Source organism: Cynocephalus volans, chromosome 11 (genome assembly GCF_027409185.1).
Source record: "Cynocephalus volans isolate mCynVol1 chromosome 11, mCynVol1.pri, whole genome shotgun sequence".
NCBI lineage: Eukaryota > Metazoa > Chordata > Mammalia > Dermoptera > Cynocephalidae > Cynocephalus > Cynocephalus volans.
Window position 1 is genome coordinate 91,296,522 of NC_084470.1, and position 21,928 is coordinate 91,318,449.

The 21,928-nt window shown below is 50.6% G+C and overlaps 1 protein-coding gene across 2 annotated transcripts in view; it reads right to left on the reverse strand.

The window, feature by feature from the left end:
• Window positions 1-2,012: 2,012 nt before the first annotated feature.
• Window positions 2,013-21,928, reverse strand: part of EFCC1 (EF-hand and coiled-coil domain containing 1) — a 37,311-nt gene continuing 17,395 nt past the window's right edge. Inside the window, exons 3-8 of one of the 2 annotated variants that reach the window (XM_063115170.1) lie at window positions 10,648-10,805; window positions 9,256-9,403; window positions 7,824-7,989; window positions 4,779-4,919; window positions 3,005-3,074; window positions 2,013-2,162 (exon numbers count right to left, since the gene is read on the reverse strand). In XM_063115170.1, the coding sequence (XP_062971240.1) occupies window positions 2,026-2,162; window positions 3,005-3,074; window positions 4,779-4,919; window positions 7,824-7,989; window positions 9,256-9,403; window positions 10,648-10,805 (820 nt within the window). In that variant the 3' untranslated portion in view covers window positions 2,013-2,025. Of the gene's footprint in view, window positions 2,163-3,004; window positions 3,075-4,778; window positions 4,920-7,823; window positions 7,990-9,255; window positions 9,407-10,647; window positions 10,806-21,928 lie in introns of both variants that reach the window. The other variant, XM_063115171.1, reaches the window with a different exon arrangement.

Sequence of the window (21,928 nt, forward strand, 5' to 3'; positions counted from 1 at the left end):
TAGGGCCCAGCTGGCTCAGGCTGAGCCGAGAGGTGCAATCTGGGGATAGCCCCTCTGCTCAGATCGGCCTCCCCCATGCCTGGCCCTGCGCACTGGCCCTTGAGGGGTCCTGGGGCCCTTCCCAAGCAGGCCTGTCCCATCTGACAGGACCAGGGGTGAGGTGGCCCCCCTGTGATGGCCATGGCCTTGGTCTCTTTTATTCCATTTCCAGAGGGACCATCTGAAAATTGGGTGGGTCTGTTTCTCCACTTAGGGGTTTGTAGTGGCTCCCTCCTGCCTCCTGTGCCCGTCCAAGCAGAGGAGTGTCTGAGGCCAGCGCCAACGCATTGTCTTCAGGCCCCTCCCTCCTGTTGCTCCTGCCCAGGAGTGTCTGCTGATCCTGTGCCTCACTGTGGCTGCCCCTTGACTCCTCCCTCCCCCACAGCCCCCTCTTTTGGGTCCCCTTGCTCCTAAAGTCCTGAAGCTGCTTCTTTTTCACTCTGTCCCCGCCTCCAGTCCACCCTCCATGTGGCAGCTTAGGAACCTGATGGCTCCCTGTTGCCTGTGGGATCAAGTCTCACATCCTCTTCTGCCATCAAGGCCCCCATCACCTGCCCCTCCCCCCTCCCCACCACAGCTCAGACAGAGCAGACCAGGCGCCCTCCCATCCCTGCTGTCCCTGTAGTGTACCTGCCCTCTTTGGCTTAGACAAACTTCTCTTGCTTGGACTCTCATGACACTTTATTTTACATTGATTTAGCACCGATTTCACCCAATTGCAATTATTTGCCAATGTGTCTTTCTCTCCTGTGAGATTCTAAGTGAGGTGAGACCAGGTACCTTGTCTTACTCCTTCCTGTGACCCCATGAGGCCCAGTACCTAATGTGTGACCAGGAAGGAAGGGCTCTGGGTACTGTACTAATGGGGGCCCTTTCTGGCTCCACATTATTGCTCTTGCCGTTACCTCAAATTAAATGCCCTTCCCTCTTCTCTTTGCCCATGTAAATTCTCTCTTCTAGAGCTCATTCAAGCCCAGCTTCCACCAGGAAGCCTACAGTGATCACTCCCGCCTTGGAATTCCCCCAGCCTTCCCTGGTCTTCAACATATACTGGGACGTGGGGAGTTTCTCAATGGACCAGGTATGTCCCAAAGGTTGGGCCCAGTCTCCCTTGCAGCAGACACTCTGGTGGTAGGGAGGGGACAGTACTGGGAAGGGAGATCCTGGGACTCTAGGGAAGAAATTCTGGGCTGGACTAGGCAGAAAAGTGGGCATCTCTGCTCCGAGAGCATGGGAGACAGCATCAGGTACAGGGTGATCCAGCAACTGCAGGGATTTAATGAGGACTCTGGTGGCAGGAATTCAGGGACTACAAGGGAATATGGGAGGTTCCCAAGGTAGGGGTGACTGCTAGGCTCTGCAGTGGGAGGTTCTGTCTGGGCTTAGGCCCAGTCTTGGAAGGAGCCATGGCCTCCAGAGTTCTGATGACGTGACAGTGGTCAGACCAGCTGTGCAGGGCAGCCTGACAGTGGTCAGCCTGATCAAGACTGTTGGTCATAGAGGCTAGTCTGATGGTGGTCAGGCTGATCATGGAGGCTGGTCTGACCGTGGTCAGCCTGATCATGGAGGCTGGTCCAATGGTGGTCAGGCTGATCATGGAGGCTGGTCTGACACTGGTAAGCCTGATCATATAGATTAGTCCAATGGTAGTCAGCCTGATCATGGAGGCTGGTCCGACGGTGGCCAGGCTGATCACGGAGGCTGGTCTGACGGTGGTCAGGCTGATCATGGAGGCTGGTCTGATGGTGGTCAGCCTGATCATGGAGGCTGGTCGGATGGTAGTCAGCCTGATCATGGAGGCTGGTCCGACGGTGGCCAGGCTAATCATGGAGGCTGGTCTGACGGTGGTCAGGCTGATCATGGAGGCTGGTCCGATGGTGGTCAGCCTGATCATGGAGGCTGGTCTGATGGTGGTCAGGCTGATCATAAAGACTGGTCCAATGGTGGTCAGGCTGACCAGGGTGCTCACAGGCTGGGCTAGTGACCTCAGTAGGAGATGAGGAGGGGGTTGGTGAGCACAGGAGCTGTGGAAGCTGGTTCCAAGGGCTGTCTCTGCAAGAGCTCACAGCCAGCCAAGGCTTGGTGCAGGGCATCCAGGATTGCCGAGGGGCCAGGTCTCCCCTCTAGAGGGAAAGAGTGGAAAGGAAGGGCAGGGTCAGTGTGCTCACCCTGGCCCACAGAACAACTCTCCCTCCTTTCTGGGACCCAACCACCATCATGCCCTGCATCCCTCCCCAGTCCTGCCCAACTCCCTCTCTCTCTTGCCCCTTTCCCACTGGGGATCTGGCACTTCTAGCACGTAATTCCTGATCTCCTCTGTGATGCCAGGGCCATTTGGGGTACTGGACATATCTGAACCCTACCCAGCGATGTCTGGTGAGGCCAGCCAGCAAAGGCCCATCACCATCGGTTGCCCTGCCAGCCTATGAGGCAGGAGCTCAGCCTTGCTCCTTCTGGCTGCACTGGGCACAGCCAGCACTGATGAAATTCTGCTGCCCTGAACTCTGTTTAAACAGCAACAGCTGCATAGCGTAGTGCATAAGGGAGATACCAAGGCCTTAGGCGTTGTTAGCACTTGACCCTCTGTGCCTCAGTCCCCTCATCTGTGGAATAGGGATAATAACAGCACCTTCCTTACAGGGCCATTGTGAGGACTCAGGAGGTTAAAGACACCTGAGGTGCCTCCCCAGCGAGCCCAGTGAACTGGGTCTGTCTGAATGGCCGGCACCCACCAGTCCCCCACCAGCTTTGACCACTGACCACACTGGCTCTATTTGGCACTTCTCCCCAGGGCTTCCACCTAACTTTCTAAAGCCTATTCCCAAATCTAGCCCTTGCAGGTGTTCAAAGCAGGAGTAACGACACCATTTTGCAGATTAGACACTTAGGACAGAGAGTCCTGGAGTTTCCTGGTCAGGACGCCCTCCAGCGCTGTCCAGGCTCTGGAAGACAGGCGCTCGCCTACCATCTATGGGGTCCCTGCAAGCGTCCAGCGTGCTCAGCAAAATCTTCCCCAGTGATCTTCTCGATATGTTCTTAAAAAGAAATGGAGACAGGGCTGGATCAGGCTGGCTGCTGTGTCCTCATTCAGTACATGGGACCTGGTGGCCCCTAGTGGCTTCCGTGCGGCTCCCAGGGGGCAGATAGAGCCCCCAGCCTCTTCTTCCATCATCTCTTCCTGCCCCCTACCCCTAGGCTGGCAGCACTGGGTTTCTCAGAGACTTGGTAAGTGGATGGAGTGCCTTGCAGGATCCACTCCATCAAAGATCACATATTTAAGGATTACTGTCTATGTGCCAAAGTAGTCACTTGGGAAATAACTATGACAAAGAACATTTCTGTGTATTCACTCATTTGATCCTTGCAACAACTTATTTTATTATGCTCATTTTATTTAGTTTTGTTTTTTTCAGTGGTGGCCGGAACCATGATCCAAACCTTTGACTTTGGTGTTATCACACCACACTCTAACCAACTGAGCTAACCACCGAGCCCTATTATGCCAATCTTAACCAGCAAAAAAAGCAATGCTTAGAAAGAATGAGAAATTTGCCCAAAGCCACCCAGCTGGGAGATGGAAGGACCAGTACTGACCCCCAGGCTGCAACTCCCCCAGAGCCTGTGCTAGGAATCCTGCCCTTCACTACCTGCCAGGCTGGGCTGGGACTTGGCAGTCAGACCCATCCCCGGCTCTTTCTGCCTGCCCAGGTTGTGTGACATCTGGCTGGACTTTGACAGTCCTATGTCCCAGGCAGCCTGCTGCACAGGGAAAAGCCCACTCAGAGACCCACAGATCTGGGTTCAAATCTTACCTCCACCTCATATTGGCTGTATAATCCTGGGTAAGTTAATGGGTCTCTTAAATTTTTAAAAAAACAATTTGCTGATGATTTCAGTTTTCTGATTTTTTTGTCAGCCACCTTGCCAAGGAATTCCAATAATTTACCTCTATGTTCTTTTGTGTATTCTATGTAGATGAATATGATCTACAATCAATGATAGGTTTGTTTCTTCCCTTCTAATCCTGTATTCTTTCTTTTTCTTGTCTTACTGCACTGGCTCTAGATAGCATACAAGCAGTGACAAGAGGCCCTCTTGTCTTGGGTCCAGTTTTAGGATTCCTCTTATCATCTCACCTATCAGTGTGAGATTTGCAAGAAATATTTTGTTAAGACCCCTTATCTGATTAAGAAAGATCCCTACTGTTCTTAATATGCTGAGATATTTTATGATCAAAGCAGATTGGATTTTATTGACTGCCTTTTCTCCATCTATTGAGATGATTATACGGTTTTTCTCCTTTACTCTGCAATGTGGTATATTTTGGTGATAGATGATTTTGATGTAGACTCATCCTTGAATTCCTGGGTTAAGTCCACTTGGTTATGTAGCATTTCTTAAACACTGTCAGATTTGGTTTGCTAGAATTTTATTTAATAGTTCTGCATCCATGTTTAAATGGGACGTAGGCTTATAATTTTCCTTTTTGTATTTATCCTTTCTAGTTTTGAGATCATAGGCACATTAGCTTCATCTAATGAGCTGGGTCCCCTCCTCTCCCCCCGCCCTCTGAAACCCTTTCTTTTAGTTGGCTTAGTTGGCTTCTCTGAACCTCCATTTCTGAGCTTCCATGTCTGCTTACTGTGAGGGGAGCCCATGCCCGGTGCCTGACACAGGCAGGGGCTCCCTCCCGAGAGCACCTTTCCCTTCCCCAAGTGTGCCAGCTCCCGTGAGCCTACCAGGTCCCGGAGCCTCTGCAGGAGCTGCAGCACATCCACCAGCTTCTCCTCCAGCAGGGACAGCCGAACCCTCTCAGTCTCCACCAACTGCAGCTCCAGCCTCAGATGTTCATTCTCCTCCACCTTCCTCTGCAGCTCTGCCTATGGGGAAAAAGGGGCTCAGCACTTGCCCTGCTGCCCTTTCCCCATACTCCTGACACCTCCCTAGCAAGTACCATGGCCCTCCTTGACCTTTTCACAGAGGTCATCTCATCTGGTCTCTCCCAGCCTGTTAGGTGACTGGGCAGACAAACCACCCTGTCTGCCTGAGGCCAACAGTGAGGCCCAGAGAAGCTGAGTGCCTGGCCTAAAGCTGCACAGCGAGTTGGACTGATGTAAGAGCATGCATATTTTGTTCTCTAGTCTAAGAACTTTATTCTTCCTTCTCTTCTCTGTCTGGTTTCTATTCTTTTTAATTAATTTGTTTTGGTGGCAAGCAACAGAAACCAATCTTGCTAGTTTAAACAGAAATGGAATTTAGTGGCAGGCTAATGGGCAGTTCTCAGAATGGACTGGTAGCTGCAGAACCTCAGGAATGGGGCAGCTATGGGGGTTGAGATAGCAGGAAGGTCTCAAGCCTCTTGTCCTGGGCCACAGCTGAAAAAGACCCTCTCCAGCCATTTCTCCCACCTCTCCCAGGATGGAGAGCCCCAGGAGAGGGGCCTGAAAGGCCCATTCAGGGGGGCCACCAAGACCACCAATCCCACCAGGATACCAGGAGTTGACAACAGGCAGTCACAAGGTGTCACATGGCCACTCACCTTCTAAAGTGGGCATGCCAGGCACAAGGCACCTTTCCCACCCTTGGCACCAGGGGGAAAGAGAAGCAGTGGAAGGTCTGGTGCCTTTGGGTGTTCAGGGTCCCTTCTAGGCTCCTAGGGGAGAAGGGGAGGCTCAGTGCCTCCACCCATTGTAGGTGGGACTTGAAGACTGGCTAATTCTAGAATGCCCCCAGCCCATTTCCTTGAAATTTACTTAGAAATGGGGTGGTGGCTATGCCCTTTGGAACTTTGTGACTGCTGGTTTATTTCTAGATGGCCCACAGCACTACACTTTGCACATATGGTAACCCCTCCCCTGCCAAAAGGCTACGACTTCCCTGAGAGGTGCCCAGGCAGGCAAGATCAAGGCCTCCAGGAAAACAGAGTGATGGTGGTGAGAATATGAAAACGACCTTAAACAAATAAGATCAACACAACACAGGAGAGGGCTAGAAGAGATCTGCTTCTAAAACAGGGATAACCATAACTCATATGTATTGAGAGCTCACCACAGAGCTCACCCATTTGATACATGTAGCATAGTATTATTATTATGCCCATTTTACAGATGAGGAAACTGAGGTACAGAAAAGTTGAGTAACTTTCCCAAGTCACACAGTTAATACAGCCAAGATTTGAAGACAAGCAGTCTTGCTCTGGCACATAATTACCATGTCATGCCAGTCGACATCAGCTGCCTACTCTGGTGAGTAACATTTCTTCTGAATCACATTCTTAGAATTTTCAGGGCTTATCACAGGAGGGGTGCACCCACCCGAGACAGGGGCTCCAGAAGTTGGAAGTGGTGCAGACCCTGTTTCACTGAGAAGTTTAGAAGCAGCCACACTGGCTTGCCATTAACAACATTCATCTTTGTTCCCCTTTGCAAATCTCAACAAAATTTTTGCATGATCTTGGTCCTTATCCAATTTATTGCAATGCTCGGGGCCTGCTTTTTTCTGTCTTGGTCTTTGATTTCATATGCCCCCTTGCTCTTTCCTCTCCCCAACGACTCACCCAGTGGCCTCCAGAGGATGGTACAGCATGGCTGCCTTGGCTTAATGGGGCACACTGGTGTGGTTGAGGGCATAGGCCCCGGCCCAGCCCACCTGACCTCTCTCAAACTGTTCCCTACCCCATTGAGCTCTTTGAACATAAAATGAGACAAGCATGTCAGTGCCCAGCATGATTCATGTGCAGTACATGTCATCTGGTGTCATTTTTAAAAGTTATTATTTAAGGATAAGTTGGCTGGTTAGCTCAGTTGGTTAGAGCATGGTGATGACAACACCAAGGTCCAGGATTCAATCCCTGTACGAGCCGGCAAAATAAATAAATAAATAAACAAATATTATTATTATTTAAGGAGCTAGGACTGCATCAGACAACACAGATGTGAAACAACACAGTACAGATCCAGAATTCCAGATACGTAAATATAAAACTATCTTATATCAAAACCACAGTTTGCAAAAGTACACTGGCCTAGGGCTGAGTGAAATGACACCTCTAGGTGGCACTGCACATTCGGCTACTGTGGAACAGAAAAGTCACCACAGGGTAGCGAGAATGAGAAATGCAGAGTGAAATGGACACAGCTGGATGCTCAGCCTTCCTTCTCGCTCCTTTTACAACCACACTCTCTTTCCTGTGGGAAACTGCCCCTCCTCCACTTTATCTGATATTGGTGGGGATGTCAATCACTGAACCCACCCCCTACTACAAGGTTTGGCCCAGGGACAGGTACAAGACAGGCTGGGCCAATTGGAGTTCTTCCCTGAGATTAAATGTACTGGGAGTGGGACTCATTTTCCCTCTGAGGTTTCTCAGGTGGGCTAATGGAAGCCTAGAGCTGTCTGTGGTCCTGCCTTCCCTTGCCCCACCACATGGAGGAAGCCCCTCTGAAGTAGAGGAAAGGGCAGCCAGCACCCAGAGCAAATCGGTAGAGACAATCTAGTCTGAGTCCCTGGATCCAACTGTGCCTGACACTTACACCACCCCTGTTCTTCTCAGCTCCATGTTCCAATAAATTCCTCTTTTGCACTCAAGCTTAATCTGAAAGGGGAACTTTTAACTGCAACCAAAAGCTTCTCATAAAATCTAAATAAAAGGAAACCACATCTCCTCTCTGAGTCTTGGTATACTATCTATGAAAGGGGTACAGGACATGGCTCAGATCCCTCAGGTCCTTCCAGCTGTGAGACTCTAGAATTGGTCCAGTCCTTCATCTCTGGGGCTTGCTGACCTCCTCCCCAGATGTCCTCTGGGTCTTCCCACTGCAGCCCTGAGTCCCCAGCTGCTCCACCAGCGAGGAGATGCGGGCCTCCAGCTCCCCCAGGGTGCAGGCGTGGTCGGCACCATCAAAGCAGCCAAAGTAAGAAATAAGCTTCTTAGCTGTCTGGTCATCACACCTGCAGCAAAGGAGAGGCCAGCACTACTGGGAGCTGCTTTCCAGAGTCTGCTCCATCCAGCCTCGGAGTGTGAGCATCGTTACCGAGACTGTCTCCTCCTAAAAGCGAGGCCAGGCTGTGGCACCTGTCTGCTGAGCACTCCTGTCGCCCCATCTCACTCAAAGGAAAGGCGACAGGCCTCATCTGATGCCACCCACCTCCTCTGCTCTTCTCCAGCCACAGTGGCCTCCACGCTGTCCCTCCCACATGCCCTCGGGGTTCCACACCTGCTGTTCCCTATTCCTCGAATGCTCTTCCCTCCACATCCGCATCCTTCTTCCCTCATCTTCCAGTCTCTGCTCAGACAGTGCCTTCTCAGAGCGACCTTCCCAGCATATCCCTGCACTGCCCATCCCTTCCCCTCTTGTCTGTCTTCTTCACACTTGTCACATTCACTGGAAAAGAGGCTCCAGGAGACGAGGGCCACTGTCTTGTTTATTGCTTTTTTCCTAGTGCCTCAAAACTTGCCCGGCACATAGTAGGTCCTTAATAAATACTTGTTGTTGATGTAAGAATCAGTGATAATAATAACCCCAGAAAATCTACAGCCCTTCACAATGTAATAATAAATGGAGTTGCCGCCCCACTCCCCGGCTGTAGCTACCTACTGTTTACCAGGCACCCATTAAGCATTTTATATTCTTGACCCCAAATCCCCACAAAGCCTCTGCCAGACATGTGTTACCATCCCATCTTAGAGATGAGAAGACTGAGGCTCAGAGAATTCAAGACTTGTCTGAGGTGCCCCAGGCATCCTGGGCCTGTCCTTCTTCCCCTCCAGGGTGGTCCTGAAGATTAAACAGTGAATAAGAAAGCACCAGCCCAGGACCAGGCTGGAGGCGGGGCTGTAACAGTGTAGTGAAAGGAGCAATGGACTAGTGAAGGGCCTGAGAGTGACACTAGTGTCTGGGAGTGACACAAGAGCTTTGCAGCAGTCGCCAAGGGAGCGAGAGAGAACCAATGGGAATTACAGCCACCTGTGAGCTGTGCCCGTGACGATCATCTCATTTTGGCCTCACACATTTCCTTCTGGCAGACAACCTGCAGGGTGGCTGAGCCTGGACTTGAGCCTGGCCACCAGCCTCCCAAGTTCCAGCTCTGCCACTGTGTGAAGAGGCCAGGAGTGCGGGGCTCACCAACCTGGGGGCTCTGGGCTTCCCCGGACAACTTCTGAGAGCCTGCAGGCCGTGGCCGGCAGATGCTGGACGCAGCTCCCTGGACACGTACCCGCGCCCACAGCTGGACAGCTGCGCCAGCAGCGTCTTGGCCTCGGCCACCAGTGGTTTCTGTTCCTCCCGCCTCTTCTCCTCCTCCGCCTCCTCCTCCTCGTCAGAGGCGGCCTGGCCCTCCACGGAACGGAACAGCTGCTCGCCTGCTGCTGGACAAGCACAAGATGCGGGACCCAGGACAAAGGGTGGGGAGCCAAGCAGCCCTCCCCAGGGGGACACGTGGGTGGGGCAGTCAGAGGGAGGGGCTCTGGCACCATGTCCCCCTCATCCAGACAGCTGTCCCCCATGACCCATGCTCCTGTGAGGTGAGGCCACCAAGGCTGTTCTGACACCCCCCCCAACCCCCAAGGGACTGGCCCAGGAGTGAAACTGTCCAGTCAGAGCTCCTTGCTAGGATCATACACAGGGATGCTGGGACAGAGACACCCTCTTTTTCTTCTCTGTTTCCTAAGATGATACAAGCCAGTACGTCTGTGATCTCAGAGGTGAGTATTATTTCCATCTTAGGACATGGTACCCCAATAAGAGAAGGCCAAGGCCGTCCCTTGGGAGCTGGGGTGGGGCTTTGTGGGGCATGGGCAACAGGTAGGACAGATTTTCAACTCTCAGAGAACTGCATGCCTGTAACATGGGGGGATTGTGAAGGACAGGGCTGTCACATGTGTGACTGTCTGTGATCCCCAGTGTTGCAGGGCCTTGTTGGTGGGCTCCCACACAACTGAGCATCAGAAAACCCTGGTGTCTATTGTGGCTGCCTGGCATTCTGCTGGCCAGCATCAGTCCCCATCCCCAGGGGAGCCTGCCCCTCCTCTTTCACTCCACCCCAGTTCTTGGGGCTTGTGAGTCAGGCCTGACCAGTTACAGAGTGCAGACCACCCGGCACAGTGTCAGGTTCAGGAAGGGCAGGGGACCCAACAGGAGCTAGTGAGAGTCAGGCCAAGTCTTGGAGTCAAACTTCCAGGGAAGAGAAATGCCCTCCATGCCTCCAGCCCGGGAAATGGGAGAACATGGGTCTGGAGCTGCCAGTGGCCATCCCTGGTGGCCAGGGGAGTGCCTTCTGCAAAATAAATCATTGCAGAGGAAGCAGGGGATGCTACTGACATCCCAGCTGTGCCTGAAACCTGCATTGGACTTTTAAATGACGTGAACCAGCAAACACCCTCTTCTTTCCTACTAATGGCTTCATGCACACCAGATTCTTAAGGTCCAGGTTTGTAAGACAATGGACCCGGGGAAATGGGCCCGTGAGCTCAGGAAGCATCAAGGAGGAGTGAGGATCTGTTTGGAGGGCAGATGGTAGCATCGATGCAGACAGGCCCCTGACAGCAGGGCTGGGCACGGCTGGATCAACCGTGAGCCTGGCAGTAGGACTGGACATGCAGGAACAAACCTTCATCCAGGGCTCTGCTCCCGGAGCTGCTGTCTGACTGCCAGGCTCCCTCGGGAGCAGCACCTGGGTCGCTGGTCCCATCGTCCTGAGGTTCACCACTCTTGCCTCCTTGCTCCAAGCTGGGTTGTGGGGAGGTTGGGAGCTGGGGGCCCTCTGACCTGTGGGCAGGAGGAGAGACACAGGCATTGAGAAGAAGACTGTGGGATGTGGGCCCACCTTCTTCCACTCATCACTCTGCACAGTAAGCTGCCTATGACCAGCCATTGTCGTCCTGGCAGAGTCAGCCTCCCACAATCCAGGAGGAAGTGCCAGATACAACCGACCTCCCTCGCAGCTAGGGCACAGGCATGTAACCCAATTTTAGCCAATGGGACTCAAGGCGAAATCTTCCAAGGAACCTCTGTGACAGATTTTCATCCTTATAAAAAGAAGCCTGGGAAGAGAAATGCCCCTTCCTTCCTGCCTTTGGACATTGTCATGTGAGGATGTGATGTTTGGAGCTGCAGCAGCCCTCTTATGACCATGAGGAAAAGTCTGAAAGAATCACTGAGGAGTTAAACAAGAGCCCTGACAGCTTTTAACTGCTGAGTTACCCAATCCTGGAGCCACCCACCTCTGGACTTCTTATTATGGGTGAGATTTTTTTAAAAGTTTTCATTGTTTCAGCTACTTTTAATTACATATTCTATGTCTTGTCCCCAGAAGCCTTTAATTGAAGCATCTCCACTCTCTGGGTTTTGGAGAACCTACTTATCACTTTTCTTGATATTCCAAGGTGCTCACTTTTGAATATTCATTTTCCATGTTCCTGCAGTTACAAGGTCAGGGAAGAAAGAAAAATCTGCCATAACATGAAGATATTCACCAATGAACTGGCCAGTTATTAAACTAGTCCCATCCCCACCCCCCACTTGACACCAGCATCTGTCCCTCACCCATCCCTTCAGCATCTTTTGTTACTCAGTCTCTCCCCAATTGTCAGACATAACAATCCCAATACAAATCCTCTGCAAAGTGAAACTGTGTATCTTGAAAAAGGGAGGTTTTGTGATGTCGGTCAAGGGGATACTGGAGAGCTTCTTGAATCACAGGCAAAACCTGTGGGAGCATGGCAGAATCAGACCCGTTCACAGCAGAGGAAGAAAATCAATCAGATGAGGACGGTCTGAAGCACGAAAAGAGACTCAGAGGACCGGGAAAAGCCCTTGTAAAAACTAACAAAGGCCTCAAATGTTTTTGCAAAAGGGACCCTCCTCATGATTAAGCTGCAAAAATAAAAAACATTAAGTTAAGAAAGCACCATTTTGTTCTCACCCAGTTTTGTTGGAAAAATTACTCCAGAAGTAATTTTTTTCAAGCCTGAACAAATCTATGTGTGGCTTAAGAATGAGAGCATCATACTTCAGTCATGAAGATTATTTTTAAAAAGGAATGAATAAAAAATATTACCTGGTTTTATTAAATAAATAGTACAATAAGCTCATTTTAATAAATTTTAGTTTTGCTCTTCCCTCTCTTTGGTCCCCATCTTATGTGCATTCACTTTAGTGGACTTCCCAGGACCAGTGACTATTGATCTTTTATCAATACATGCACAACCTTTTTCTTTTTTGGCAGCTGTTTGGGGATCCAAACCCTTGTTGTTGGTGTTACAACACTGTGCTCTAACCAACTGAGCTAACTGGCATGCCCTTTTATCAATATTTGATATTGATAATATCAACATTTAATATTTAAAGGACCCTTGTCCTCAGCACAGGAATTGCTGTTTGTCATCACAGCCAGTTCCTGGGCATTGCACAGACCCACTGTAAGGGTGGAAGCCACACAGTACCCAGGAGGGGCAGGACAGGGAACCTGGATGGGGTGGGCCCAGTTTGGGGCCCTTGCCTCCAAACCCAGCACTGCCAACAAGGAACTGGCAGCAGGCCTTGGGCCCCATCCACAGGATGAGCTACTGGAGCCGATGACCTCAAGGTCTTCTCAGCTCTGCTTCAATTGTCGTGGTCAGGCCAGAGGAGCAGGCAGAGGAGCCCAGAAACCCTGAGGTCGGCCAGGAGCTCCGCTGGCCACATACACGTCAGGGAGACCACAGCAGATGTTCCAGCATGACTGGGATGAGGTTCTGGCCAGGATTACGTCAGGTGTACTCAGCACCCAGACAACTGTCCTTCCTGGAGGGCCCACTGAACTCAACAGAGGGGATCTCTGGGTCTGCGCATGCAGCCTGAAGTGGGTCATCGGCCATAGGGGGCCGCCCAGCATCCCCTCCCTCCCTGGCAGCTCCCAGACCGCCATCTAGTTGCCCACCCACCACCACCACTGCAGGTAACAAGGCCCGAGCGCGGGCATATGGCGTCTCCCCACACTAATCAGCATAACTCCAGCCCCAGCCACCATGATTGGTACAGGGCTGCGCAGGTAGCCAATGAGACACAGGAGCTGTCTGCTGGGATCTGGGAAACAGAAGCGTCCTCTCTCACGATCCCCTTTGCTTACTGCCTGGGGGGTGTGAGGACGAGATAAGGAGCTGTGATGGCAATTTGTGACTCTAAGGGGACCGTCTGTATATTCTGGGGGCTAAAAGGTACTTGGTAACATCATTTGAGTTGTTGGGTCAGGCTTTGCCTAAAGCCAGAGCAAACCCTAAACCTGTGTGTTTTATGAGCCCGTAACCCTGACTCATAAAGTCCTGCATTCAAGACCCACCCAGTGCAAGCCGAGAATGGGGATGTGGCTGAGCAGCAGCCAAGAAAATCCCGTGTGGAGATTCCTTCAATGAGTTTCAATGTGAAACTACATGACTAGAGATAAGTCATGTCAGTTGAGGTCTAACTGGGGAGGTGGCAGTTTCTCTCTACTTCAAAGGTTCTAGACCACAGCCTGGAGAAGAGAAGGCACAGGGTTATGAAGTCACTTTCTCCAAGACTCAAGGGTGGAGGCAAGCAGCCTGTTACATGGCCCCATAGGGGTGCTTGACCAGGATGACAGAGGGGCAAAGATGAGAACTGGGGGTCCCGAGGGAGGCAGTGTTAGCTCACCAGGAGGGAAAGCTTTCTCTGCTGACCAAGGACGGAATGGGCTGCTTCGGAAGGCAGTGAGCTTCTGGGCAGAGGGGTATGGAGGCAGATAAGGGACTTCGATGGGTGTAACAGTGACTCGAGCTGGAGGCTGAACTAGACAGTTTCTAAGTCTTCCCAATCTGAGATTCTTCTTATTTGCCCCTAAATTCTTGAAGGGCATCAACAAGCAAAACGAGATGGTGGGACAGCCCTTACCAACTCTAAAAGTTTCTTAGCACAGACTGGCTAGGGTAGACTGGACCCCCATGCTCCCCACACCTCCACAGCACTGTGTCTTAGAAACCCTGTTCCAGGTACAAGTTCCTGCATTAAGAACAACAACTAAGCCTTTCAGAGCACTGAGCAGGTGCAGGTGCTGTTCTCAGTCCCTTACACGTTTTCCTCACAACAGCCCTACGTGGTTGGTAACATCATCCCCATTTTACTGAGGAGAAAACTGAAGCACAGAGAGCTGGAGTAACCTGGTCAAGCCCCAGCCTGGAAACAGAGGAGCTGAGATCTGCACCCGGCCAGTGGCTCCAGGCCCAGACCCCAGTGACTCCACTGGGTGGACAGGAAGCATGGAAGGCAAGGTATGGAGTGACCCAGCCCAGCTGCTGTCCTCATTAGGTGACTCCAGGTCATATGCAGTAAAGTTGGGAAGAGGAAGCCACTGAGAACTGAGCCATCTGGAGAGCAGGACAGATGAGGACACACTTTGGAATGTTCCAGGAAGTGAAGTGTGGCTGCAGAGCAACAGGACTGAGCGCTTCCCGGGAGGCCTGGGAGTGCAGCTCTCGCCCAGCGACTGGCATTTAACCGCTTCCACCACTGCCCCTCTCTGCTGGATCCTTCCCATAATCATACAGATGTGCTGTGACATCTCCACCTCCCAACAAGCAAATAAACACACAAAACGTGTCTTCCAACACTGTGGCTTCCCCGGCTACCACCCCTTTCTCTGCTCAACTTCACAGCAGAACTTCCTGAAGGAGTTGTCTCTAGTCCATGTGCTGCCCCATCACGTCTTGGTTCCCACCTGTCACCACAACTGCTGTTGCCAAATCGAATGGCCATTTCTCAGTGCACAAGCTACGTGGCCGTAGAGAAAGGACTGGGCCCTAGACTGCTCCCTCACTCAGACACCCTTATGTGGCTTCCAGGAGACTGCTATTGCCTGGGGTTCCCCTACCTCCCTGGCGCTCTGTCTACGTTGCTGGTTTCTCCTCCTTGTCCCAACCCCCCAGGCCGGCGTGCTGCAGGATCCAGCCAGGGCCTCTTCTTTTCTTTATGAACACTCACTCCAGGAGAGGTCTCGGCCAGTGCCACGGCTTTAAGTGCCCATGACTTCCCACTTACATCTCCAGCTCTGGCCTGTCCCCTGAGCCCCAGATTCAGAGCCAGCTTCCTGATGAGCTCCCCCTGCCTGACTGCTTCCCTGCCACCACCCCTATATGTCCCATGGGTTTCTCAGATGCCTCCCATGCTACCCGGACCCATCCTTATCCTCCTCCATCTGCTCCTCTTCCTTCCTCTCAGTGAAAAGCATCATCACCCACTCGGTTGCCTGAAGAGTGGCCCCTGGGTTTGGCTGCCTGGCGGTCAGTGTGATTACCCAGTTCCCACCCTGCGCCCAGCCCAGGGGTGCCACAGTGAGGCTGCTCGGGATAGATGCTATCTCATGGCACCTTCTGTGGCCAGGTCTGTGCAGGTAGCTGGTGAGATGGGAGGGAGGAGGAGAGAAGTGGCCACAAGCCCCCTTCCTCAGTGAATTAGTCCTCTGGGTAATGACACTTGGCCATCAGGCAGCAGAGACAGAGTCCTCGCTCATTGGGGATGTGTCCACTGGGCTCGGGCCCAACTCTCCCACTGACCAGGAGGGCGATGTCTGGAGTGAGAGGGGAGGTGTCCAGGAGGAGCAGGACTTGGCGTTGAGCAGAACGAGAGAGACCAAGTGGAGGAAGAAAGGCAGCAGGTGTGTCTGGGGACAGAAAGGGGTGCAGCTCACCAGAGCGCAGGGCTCGGAGCAGACAGGATCGGGTGGAGAAAGGGGCAGAAAGGGCTGGGAAGCCCTCCCAGAGCACCCCTACTCTGGCTGGGGCTTATTGCCCTGTTTTGGGTAACATTCCCTGGACTTACAACGTTGATGCCTTTCAGAGGAGGGAAAGGTCAGTTATCAGGTGGTTGGGACAAATGGGGGTTTGAACCTGAGCCCACCTCCTCCCAAACCTGACCTTACCCCATCATCCCCTCTGTGTTCCACCTGGCCAGCACGGCACTCCCACAGACCTTAGAAAGTCCCACCTTTATTTCTCTCATAGATCATGGAAGCCAGCAGAGATTAAATTATATGCAAGAGGTGATTTTTACTGCTTTTGACCTACAAAAGGGCAATTTAAAATGCTTCATTCTAATAGAACATGTTTATATAATATCTCTTGGTTGACTGACTTCAAATCTGTCACTTTATTAGTGGGTGTCCTCATTTGGGAAAGGCTTTGTTAGAATTTTCTGGGCCTAGAAACCTGACAGCCATTGGCCCTGAGTTTGGATCACGAGGCCCAGTGGTTTAACCAGGTGAGGATGTGCTCCATGGAGTGGCTCTGGGGAGGCAGCAGAGACACCTTTGCTGTTTCTTGGCTCAGCTGACAGGGGACAGGGTGGAGAATCACCAGTGGCTTTGCTAAGTGCTATGGCCTGATCCTCTCTCACTCCCAGGGCTGGGATCGGCCCCTCCTGACTCGCAGGTGCAGCCACCTTGGACCTCTCACTGAGCTGACCCTGCAGCTTGTTGTGTCCCCACTCCCTCCCACTCAGGCCACCAGCACTTGCTCTCAAGGCCGTTTTCTTGAGAACAGCTCTGACCCTACTCTGAAGCCTTCCATGGCTTCCCATGGCCAACCAGACAAGTCCAGATCCCCTAATATTCCAGTCTCTCCATGAACTAGTTTCTGAAGTTACAAAGCAAACATCTCAGTGAAGAAAGAGCATACTGTGTTCGGGAGGACCCAGTGGGTGGGGAGAAGTTCCCTTGTCCCCCATCCCTCCTCCATTCTGCTCCTCCAGTCCCCTGCTCCACACCGGCTGCTGAAGGGATCAAAGGTTAACTTTCAAAATGTTTCACTGGCTCCCTGTGGCCAACAGAAAAAACTCCCATGGCCTTAGCACAATATTGAGGGTCCTCCAAGATCTGATCCAGCCCAGCCCTCCAGCCTCATGCTGGCAATGACCCTTGGGCACAGCACAGCCAGACCCTTTGAACTTCCCATCCATTGCTCTCAGGGCCAACCACAGCCAAGGCCTATATGGAGCTCATTGTGTGCCAGATGCTGTCCTAACTGTTTTTATGCAAACAAACTCATCTAGTAACCACAGTCCAAGACCACACAGATTCCTCTGCCTGCAACGTGCACACCCCAACCTCCACATAGTTCTGCCTGGGAAATCCTCCTGGTCTTCCTCTCCCCTCCCTGACAAAAAGGTAACTTCTTCAGAACTCACCTCTCCCTCTTCTGGGCTCCCAGAGCTCATATGCTCTCATTTGGCATGTTATGCTGTGTCTCCCTCACCAGACTGGGATATCCTTAAGGGCATTCAGCACAGGGACAGAGTGGCCCAATAAAAGTTTGTCAAATGAATGAATGAGGGAGTGAATGAATAAAGCAATTGGCAGTAGCTTAGGGGAGGAAGAGCAGGGGGAGGCTGGGCCTGGGACAAGCTCAGACCCTGCAAAGGTATTCCAAGTTCCTTCTATCACCTTTGGCTCTTGGATTGCCCCTGAAAGCGCAGACAGAAAAGGGTATGAGATTTGGGGCCACAAGACCTGGGTAGAGTCCCAATGCCACCATTTCCAGTTGCAACTGGCCTTTTTCTGTGGAACAGGGCTAACCCCCCTGCCCACCTCAAGGAGGGGTGGACCCTAAGTGAGAGGATGAGGTGGACTTTCCCTATCTGCCAGCATGCTTGGTCATTTTCCTATTATTTACTAATATATATTCCCTTTAAAAAGTAAACATCATAACCAACAATGAAAAACCAGCATCTCTCACCATAAATAGAAAGCAGCCATTGTTAAATTCAATAAGCAGGAGGCCATTGGTCTGAGGCTGTCTCTTACCTTGAATTCCTATATAATGAACTGCAACCTAACTTAGTACACAAACAAACGAAAGCCTAACTCAGGAGTCTATTTTTGTAACAAATAGCCAAGTGTCAGCCAATCATGTGCAGCCAGCTGATCAGACCATGTCCAAATAAGGCAAATGCTTAGCTGTAGCCAAGCAGGTGATCTCTCTACTTCACTTCCGTGTTTGGCCTATAAACGCGGCTGCTCACACTGGTGTCGGAGCTCTCCACACCTCTCCTGGTTCCAAATGCTGCCCGATTCATGAATTGTTCTTTGCTCAAATAAACACTATAAAATTTAAATTATCTGAAGTTTTTTCTCCTACTACCATACAAATAAAAATGACAACAAATCAAAGTGAAGTCAATACTAGCTAGATATTGCTTTCTATCTGCCCCTGATCCTGAGGCTGTTCTCGGTCCATTAAGAAGGGGGGTTAGGAGGTGTCAGAGATTTACTAGTTCCAAACCATGACTTGAGATGACCAGCACCAAAAAAGCATGGCGAAGGGCCTAGCCTCCCTGCCCCCGTGCCTCCCTGGCCTGTGAGCCATCAATTCACCCCCTACCTCTGGGCCCCTCTCCTTTGGAAGTCACAGAATCCTTCAGTAAACTGCAGCGATGCTTGTTACCCAGCAGGCACTGGTGAAGCACCTCCCTCGTGGTGCCATGCCATTCTGGGGAAAGGCGGGTCCTGGCAGCCACCCACTCTTTCCTCACACCCTCCCTTTCTAACAGACCCCAGAGTTGTTGTGTGTGGGTGGGTGTTGCCTCCAGCTGGTCACATTTACATGCCACCTGGAGCCCTGAGTGAGCCTCTGATGTCTTTCCCCTGCTGGAGGCTGATGGCCACATGTGGCTGCCAGCCCAGTGGCTTACACAACCTGACAAGGCCAGATGTTGTTCTTCCTCCTTTCCCCCATCCTGGCAGCTCATGGCTCCAGGTTTCCATCTGACAGACCTTTCCCTCAGTTCTGTGACACAGAGAGAGGGGTCTCAGGAGCCGCCAAACCTGGGTTTCACCCCACAGGACCCAGGACTGCCACTTTGCTGTGTGACCTCCACAGCTCCTTCCTCTCTCTGAGCACCTCCATTTCCCTCCCCTATTCACTTGGTGAACACCAATGGGGGCTCCACCATGGGGGCCTTGGGGTCCTGTGAGGATGGAATGAAATAACACGGTGCTTCTAAACACTTGGGGCTCCTGCCCCAACTAATATTTAAGGCAATTTGACGTGGCACTCAGATGAACGGGTGGGGGTATATGTGCATGTGTGTTTTAAACAGTTAAGTATGTATTTTAATGCATTCTAAAAATATTTATAAGCACCTCAAACAATTTTGATTTTACATTTATGACAGTGATATAACTCCCTTATAAAGTTATTTAAGTAAAAAGAGTGAGCCAATTTAAGGGAAAAAATTAAATAATGAAGGTGCTATACAGATATGGCAAAAAATGACACAGATCCTAGAATGTCTGGCTGGGCAGATGCTTAGACCCCAGTGCACAGTAAATTTCAGGCTCTGCTAGAGCCAAGCTCTTCCCTGCCCCTTGGCTGCCCTTGCCCCTCAAAGCAGAGGACCCCAACGCTAATATACACACCCTCTTTTTATAATGGGTATTTTGGGATGTCTCTGTGTTATCCTCAAGTGAGCTGGATAAATAATATGCCTTATTTTCACATGTACTTTGAAAAAATTAACATGATGTCCTAACAGGAATTTAAAGGAGAAAGAAAAGGAATTTTATAATACGGTATATATTTCAATGTGCAAACACTCAGACACAATGAAGTTTTCAGATACTTAAACCTACTTATAATGGATAAGTTTGAATTTAAGAGGGTGCTATAGATTGGATACCCCCCCAACCTCACTGAGGCTTCATCCCCACTGTAATTGATGAGGGTGGGAAACCCTATTATGGTAATTGAAAGGTGGGGCCTTGAAGAGGTGATTAGATTGTAGCACCGTGTCATAGGGAATAGATTAAAAAGGGTGGTCTCAGGCATGGTTTGGAGAGCTTTAAAACGAGAGTGAATGAGGAGGTTAGTGTCTCTCTCTGCTCCACCATTTCACAATGTGATACTCTGCTGTCACTGTCACCACCAGAAAGCATCTCACCAGATGTGTTCCCTGGACTTTGGAGTTCCAGCCTCTGAAACTGTAACAATAAATTTTATTTCCTTATAAATTACCCGGTTTCAGGTATTTTGTTATAAGGAACAGAAACAGACTAAAACAGAGGGGTAAGGTAATATTCAATCGAATGTTGTTGACACTCTTTCTCTGTATTTCACTTTTTGAAATAAGGGCTTAAAAAATAAACTCAGATAGATAGATCAGATAGATAGATGGATAGACAAATAGGCAGATGGACAGACTCACAAGGACACCAGCATCACAGCTGCAGTGGACACAGGCATTCCTCATCAGCTGGTAAAGCACCACGACTGTTGTTACCATCTGTGATGTGGTTCTTAAATGATGAGCAAGTCTTGGAAAATTCCAAACAAAACAAAGTATAACCTTCCCTCACTCAAAGCATTGCATTCTTAGAAAATTCTTTGTCTATTAAAAATGTGCAAAAAAACCTCTGTGTTTATACACGAAGCAGGGTTAGACTCTAGTCTCAGATAATTACAGTGAAAGCAAGTTTTTCATATCACCAGTGTCCAGCAGGACATGTGGAAGTCATGTGGGGAGGGACGATCCTTGGTTGTACAGCATGTGCCTGGAGGCTTGTATACCTGGCCGGACCCCAAATCTAAAGAGCACTGACCCCCCAGGTACTGAGACAACCCCCCACCCCTCAAGTCTCCAGAACATCAGTGGGAAGATCCTTGAGACCCCCTGTTCCAGACCCTTCCCCTGATCTCTGCCTCATGTCCCACTGGGCACGGCAGCCTCAGCCCAGGCCTGGCTCTGGGCAGCTTCGCCTAGGAACTGAGGTGCCCTCCCTCTGTATTTAGACTGGGAGGCTGCTGGGCCAGCCAACAGGGGAGCCTCTGGGCTCACACAGCCTCACAGGATGGGGGACCTGGCTTATACCTGTTGATTCCTGGGCAGACTCTCCATCAGGGTTCCTTCATCAAGTCCTTCACCTCTCTGAGACTCAGCTTGTCCAACTTTTAAACGGGAGCAAGTCTCCCAAGCTCATGGAATGACATCGGGGTTAAATGAAGGATGCATGAGCCTGGCACAGAGGAGGCTCTCAACAAATATTCCTCTGCTCACGGCTGCCTCCTCGTCCACTTTCCCTGCTCCATTACCCAGTTTCTTTTTCAAAAACCTCAAGTAAATGTATGAATTTCAGCAGTGGTAGTCCCACCGTTTCTTAATCTGACCTGCACCAAACAATATGGCAGCCACTAGTCACATACAGCTACTTAAATTAAAATTAGTTAAAATTAAGTAAAACTAAAAATTCAGTTCCTCAGTTGCACTGGACACATCTTAAGTGCCTAGTAGCCATGCATGGCTCATGGCTACTGTACTGGACAGCACAGGTAGAAAGTATTTCCATCACCACAGAAAGTTCTATTGGACAGAATTGATCTATAAAGCTCATGCTAAAAGTTAATACTTTACAGTCATTTCCCAGAACTGCAGTTCTCACTTGTGAACCATCAGTTCAGTTCACTGTTATATCTGTGCAGTATGAAGCCTACTTATGCTGCAATGATCTGAACCTAGAACACGACTCTGTCATTCACATAAACACAAAACATATCACAAGTGAGGTTCCTGTCACGGTCCCACATCCTCACAGGAATTATTTGACTGATGATCAAACCACTAAGATGATCACTATTGATAAAGGGTCTTATTGGGCTTCTAAATCCCATGTGAATGGTGACAGCCACCCCTCGCTACAAGGAGAAAGCTAAAGCTGGGTCCCTCTACACCACTGCAAAGGGTAGACTCTGGGTACAGTAAAGACATAAATGTGAAAGATACAATTAAAATAGAAGAACACCCAGCAGAATAGTTTTGTGACCTAGGCATGGAGGACAACTCAAAAATTAAAAAGCAGAAATCATTAAGGCCAAAAGAACTTGTTTGGAACTTGAGTACGTCAAAGAACACAT